Consider the following 5,969-nt stretch of genomic DNA (forward strand, 5'->3'; position numbering starts at 1 on the left):
AACACCAGTTTCTGTGTCAAATATTACTAGCAGCTCTTCACAGCCCCCAAACCCTTCAACTTCACCTTCAGTAGGACCTGGAAATCTCCTCGCCTCAACTTCCAGCCTGCCAAACCCACTTCTACCTCAGACTTCATCCAGTAGTGTAATTTTCCCCAATCCACTGGTTAGCATTGCTGCAACAGCTAATGCATTGGATCCTCTCTCTGCTCTTATGAAGCATCGCAAAGGAAAGCCACCAAATGTATCCGTTTTTGAGCCTAAGACAAGTTCTGAGGATCCTTTTTTTAAACATAAATGTAGATTTTGTGCCAAGGTTTTTGGGAGTGATAGCGCTCTACAGATTCACCTGCGTTCACACACAGGAGAAAGACCTTTTAAGTGTAACATTTGTGGCAATCGGTTTTCTACAAAAGGCAATCTGAAAGTTCATTTTCAGAGACATAAAGAAAAGTATCCACACATTCAGATGAATCCATATCCAGTTCCAGAGTACCTCGACAATGTTCCTACTTGTTCCGGAATTCCATATGGGATGTCATTGCCACCTGAAAAACCAGTTACTACGTGGCTGGATAGCAAGCCCGTTTTATCAACTGTCCCGACTTCAATTAGTCTGCAACTTCCCCCTACAATACCAGGGGTAAACAGTTATGGGGATTCCCCAAGTATTACTCCCATGAACAGATCGCCCCAGAGAACATCCCCCGTGTCAAGTGAATGCACTTCTTTATCCCCAAGCCTAAACAATTCTGAGTCCGGCATCCCTTTTTCTGCAGAATCCCCACAACCAATTCATGGTAGTTCAACCATGACTAAAACTGAACCTGTCAATATTCCAGTAACAAATGCAAGGCTAGGAGATATTTCTATAAGTGGTCAGGTTTCTGTAGTACCCACATCTACAGCCTCCAGTGCTGTTACTGAAAGCAGTATTTCTACAAGCCTCCCAAACACTGTGCTTCCAGCATTGTCTGACCAGTTCAAGGCTAAATTTCCATTTGGTGGTCTATTGGACTCTATGCAAACATCAGAAACCTCAAAACTGCAACAGCTAGTAGAAAACATTGATAAGAAGATGACAGATCCAAATCAGTGTGTCATTTGTCACCGTGTGCTCAGTTGTCAGAGTGCTCTCAAGATGCATTATAGAACTCATACAGGAGAAAGACCATTTAAATGCAAAATTTGTGGACGTGCATTTACTACAAAAGGCAATCTAAAAACACATTTTGGAGTTCATCGAGCGAAGCCACCACTTAGAGTACAGCATTCATGTCCCATTTGTCAGAAGAAATTTACAAATGCTGTTGTTCTTCAGCAGCATATTCGTATGCACATGGGTGGGCAAATTCCAAACACACCATTACCAGATGGCTTCCAAGATGCTATGGACTCAGAGCTTTCTTTTGATGAAAAGAATGCAGAGACACTTAGCAACTATGATGATGATATTGACGAAAATTCCATGGAGGAGGACATCGAATTAAAAGATGATATAACAGATCCCACCAAACCACTTCTACCTTATTCTGGATCGTGTCCACCTTCCCCCCCATCTGTAATTTCTAGCATTGCTGCTCTTGAGAATCAAATGAAAATGATTGATTCTGTCATGAACTGCCAACAGTTGACCAATCTAAAATCTTTAGAAAATGGGTCAGGGGAAAGTGACCACTTAAGCAATGATTCCTCATCAGCTGTTGGAGATCTGGAAAGTCAGAGTGCAGGGAGTCCTGCCATGTCAGAATCATCTTCATCCATGCAAGCTCTTTCTCCTGAAAATAGCAACTGTGAAAGTTTTAGATCTAAGTCTCCAGGCTTCAGTAACCACGAAGAACCACATGAAATACATTTAAAGACAGAAAAATCTGACAGTCCCCCACCACCTACTGTTGAAAATGGAGGCGCACTGGATCTGACCGCCACCAACCCCGGGAGGCCAGTCATCAAAGAAGAAGTTCCTTTTAGCCTGCTGTTCCTGAACAGAGAACGCGGTAAGTTTAAAAGTACCATTTGTAATATCTGTGGCAAGCCTTTTGCTTGTAAGAGTGCATTGGAAATTCACTACCGCAGCCATACTAAAGAGCGTCCATTTGTATGTACAGTCTGCCATCGTGGGTGTTCCACTATGGGTAATTTAAAACAGCACTTACTGACACACAAATTAAAAGAGCTGCCTTCTCAGTTATTTGAACCCAACTTTACTCTAGGTCCCAGCCAAAGTACTCCTAGCCTGGTCACCAGCACTGCGCCTACTATGATCAAAATGGAAGTGAATGGTCACAGCAAGCCGATCTCATTGGGCGAGGTTCCATCGCTTCCAGCTGGAATCCAGGTTCCTGCTGCACCACAGACAGTGATGAGTCCTAGCATCACTCCTATGCTGGCACCCCCACCACGTCGAACTCCAAAACAACACAACTGTCAGTCATGTGGGAAGACCTTCTCCTCAGCAAGTGCCCTACAGATACATGAACGCACCCATACTGGTGAAAAGCCATTTGGTTGCACTATCTGTGGTAGAGCTTTTACCACAAAAGGGAATCTTAAGGTAAGAAGGTAAACTTCATATTAAAAATACATAAAGGGTCATATTGAACCTGATTGTTTCAGAAGATGCTGGCTCCTCCTCCTCTTTGTCTTCCTCGAGTCCAAATCAGAGCAGGAGAAATGGATTGAATTTGGATGTTAGGCTAAAATATTGTTTTGAATATAAATGACTTTTTGCAAGCTAGAGTTTCACATGCTTTTTCCTATCCTCCTTGTTAGTAACTACAGTTTAGTGTTTAAACTACTAAAATGGTATTTAATCCTATTTGTGAATAATGGGAACAAGCCAATTTCATAAAGTTAATTTGAAGATCAATCCAATTTGGCAGTTTCAAATGACAATTCAGATGGAGGCTAATCAACAAGGGATGTGAACTCTTCTAAGCCTCTTGAACCCACATTGGAAGGTGGAGGGAGAGAAGAGATTTCCAAGCTTGTAGTTCAATCTCACTCGTCATCAAGCTAAAGTATGATTTGGCCTCAGATCCAAAACCCACCATTCTAAACCAATGTAAAATTAAATATTCCATATATATCATCATATACATCTAAAAATAAATTTTCATACTTATTCGTTTATCATATTTATATAACTGCCCATCTAACAATCAAGCAAAAATTCTCTTTTCATGTATTTTTTTTCTTCCTCCTCCTTTTGTTAAATAATGGTTTTTGATCTCTTGGAATTATTGTTTTAATATTAAAAATGGTTATAATTAAAAGAATCCTAAAAAAAATCAATAATAATAATTTTAACTCCACATTTATGAACCAATTTTCATCCAATTTTCCTGCAAAAGTTTCAGATTGCAGCTTCTTATAGCATTATGTCTTAGAGAAGCAGTCTTTTCAGTAGTATTTTCCAGATACTAAGATTATATAGTGGGATGCAGTCCTTCAAAATTGGCAAATGCTCAGTGAAAAGGCCATCTTGATATTTACAGTGGCATTTTTTTCTTTTCTATTATTTAAGGGTAATACATTTTTTATACTAAAGAAATGTGAAAAGTAGACCTATAACATTTTGTATCTCCACATAATCCAGGTAATTATAAGATTATAGGCAATCGAGGAGCCCTGTAACTGATGTTAGCCCAAATCTAAGTGATTTATAACTAGTGCAAAATAAATGAGTTGTTGTAACAAATATATTTGACTGTTTCTTAAGATATTTAGTCCCTGGCAATTTTACATGAATCAAATGTAACATAATTTGGGGAGAAAAGGTCTATTCATGTAAACAGAAGATACTTAGACTTATTAGAGTAGTCTTCAGTACCTGTAAAAGATACTCTGAAGGGTCCTTGAACATCTGGAACAATTTTTAGGAGAAAATGAAAACTTGCATGCGAGCTGAATCAGAAAATTCCTTCTGCTTGACTGACAGGAAGCTTGCATTCAGACCATTACAAATAGAGAAAAAATAAAATCAATATTTATTTGAAGAACAAGCAAAAATAATCTTTGCTTTATCCTTTCTATTTTATAATTATTTGTCATGGGTCTTGTGTCATTGGGCAGCAACATCTGTGCGTAGTTGCCTTGCCGGAAATTTCATATAACTGAAGTTACTGCTTCTGAGTAAATATGAATATAATTGAATTGCAAAAATTCACATTCTTAAAAAGTTAACAAGATTTACAGGTTTAGAACTTTAAAAGTCCCTGAAATACAGAGTAAGCCTAATTATCTTGAATAATAATAATCTTGCGCAGGAGAAAGTTAATGTTTAGCATTATTTGACATTTTAAATTGTGAAATTAGAATGTTTTCTGTTGCCAGTTTAAAATGTATGTCTGGCATCTTTGTAGATTGTGTACATTTCTTTGCTCATTTGCCCATTTTTTTTCTATCTGTTCTTCCTCTAAAGGTTCACATGGGAACTCATATGTGGAATAATGCTCCTGCACGGCGTGGGCGTCGGCTGTCTGTGGAAAATCCCATGGCTTTGTTAGGTGGGGATGCTTTGAAGTTTTCAGAAATGTTCCAAAAGGATTTAGCAGCTCGGGCAATGAATGTTGACCCAAATTTTTGGAACCAGTATGCTGCAGCTATTACTAATGGACTTGCTATGAAGAACAATGAAATTTCTGTCATACAGAACGGAGGCATTCCCCAGCTCCCAGTAAGTTTAGGCGGAAGTGCCATTCCGTCTTTAAGTAACGTTTCCAGTGGAATGGACAAAGCTCGTACTGGTAGTAGCCCTCCCATCATTGGTTTGGACAAAGCGAGTTCTGAAACGGGAGCCAATCGTCCATTCACGAGGTTTATTGAGGATAATAAAGAGATTGGCATAAATTAAAAGCATTCAGTACAAATAACTGTTGGACCACTGCTCAAATACAACATTTGTTCTTTCATGTACAGTTTGGGAAACTAAACTTTAGTTTTGTGGCCTAATTGCCTAGATAACTCTTACGATTTATCAATAGCAGAAATACATAACTTTGTGTCTGCTGAAAAGTTGTCTCGCAAGATTTGCATGGTACTACTTCAACAGTGAGCTGACCATTAGTGAGAACTTACGAACCTTTTTAATTTAAGCAAATGATAAATCCATTGGATAATTCAATTAGGGACTGAAGGAAGCCAAATTGTTTCAAATTTTGTTTCAAAGCAAAGATGCCACCAGTTGAGTAAAAGTGGGCTTCACAATGGCATTTCAGTCCAGCTCTATCTTTGCTGATTTTCTTCTACTCAACTAGAAACTTGAACTGTTTTTAGAATTCTTCTAACATTCAATAAGTGATTTAGTACCCTAATGCTGTCTAAGATTACAGTATTCTTGTCTGTAGTATTTATAATGTAAAGATAATGCGGGTAACAGACAATATACTAGCCCCATTCTTAAATGAAGCTTTTGTATGGCAAAATACACCTGGCTATGTGACTTCTTTTTTTAAAGCAAGTTTTGTTTTACTATAAATAAGTGGTTTATTTTGATGCAGGCAAAATTGTGAAGTTTTATTGGGAAAGATAGCATGCTTTCAATGTGCAAGTACCTGTCAGTAACAAACCATTTTAATTTAAATCTTTGTAGCTGCTATGTGGACAGTTGTTCTCTTAAATGGAAAAAGTGTAGTGTGAACTTCAGTTCATAGTTGGAAAAACAAGTTACAGACAAACCTTATTACAGTAGATTATTCACAACACTATAAGCAGTTGTGAATAAAACACTTCATGTTATCAAAGGCTGTACAATAAAAGGCAGTGTTTGTATAATGTGGTTGCAAACTCTTAATTTATACTATTGCACTTTTAGTATTTTATATTTAGGGAGGTTTGTCTATAATTTGAATCTGAACAAAGATGTAAACTATTTTATAAATAGTACTTTGGCTTGAGGAAAAATGGGAGAAGGGTTTGTTGTGTTTGTCTTTAAGGTCAAACAGTATGAAAGATCTGTGCTCCTTTTA

The 5,969-nt window shown here is 37.8% G+C and overlaps 1 protein-coding gene across 1 annotated transcript in view; it reads left to right on the forward strand.

The window, feature by feature from the left end:
• The window catches only part of SALL3 (spalt like transcription factor 3), a 19,184-nt gene extending 14,329 nt beyond the window's left edge, over positions 1-4,855 (forward strand). The window contains exons 2-3 of the mRNA XM_015825822.1: positions 1-2,554; positions 4,424-4,855. The exon at positions 1-2,554 is cut by the window's left edge and continues 940 nt beyond it. Of these exons, the coding sequence (XP_015681308.1) occupies positions 1-2,554; positions 4,424-4,855 (2,986 nt within the window). The remainder of the gene's footprint in view (positions 2,555-4,423) is intronic.
• The last annotated feature ends 1,114 nt before the right edge of the window (positions 4,856-5,969 follow it).

This window comes from Protobothrops mucrosquamatus, unplaced genomic scaffold (genome assembly GCF_001527695.2).
Source record: "Protobothrops mucrosquamatus isolate PMUCROS unplaced genomic scaffold, P.Mucros_1.0 scaffold2821, whole genome shotgun sequence".
Classification (NCBI taxonomy): domain Eukaryota; kingdom Metazoa; phylum Chordata; class Lepidosauria; order Squamata; family Viperidae; genus Protobothrops; species Protobothrops mucrosquamatus.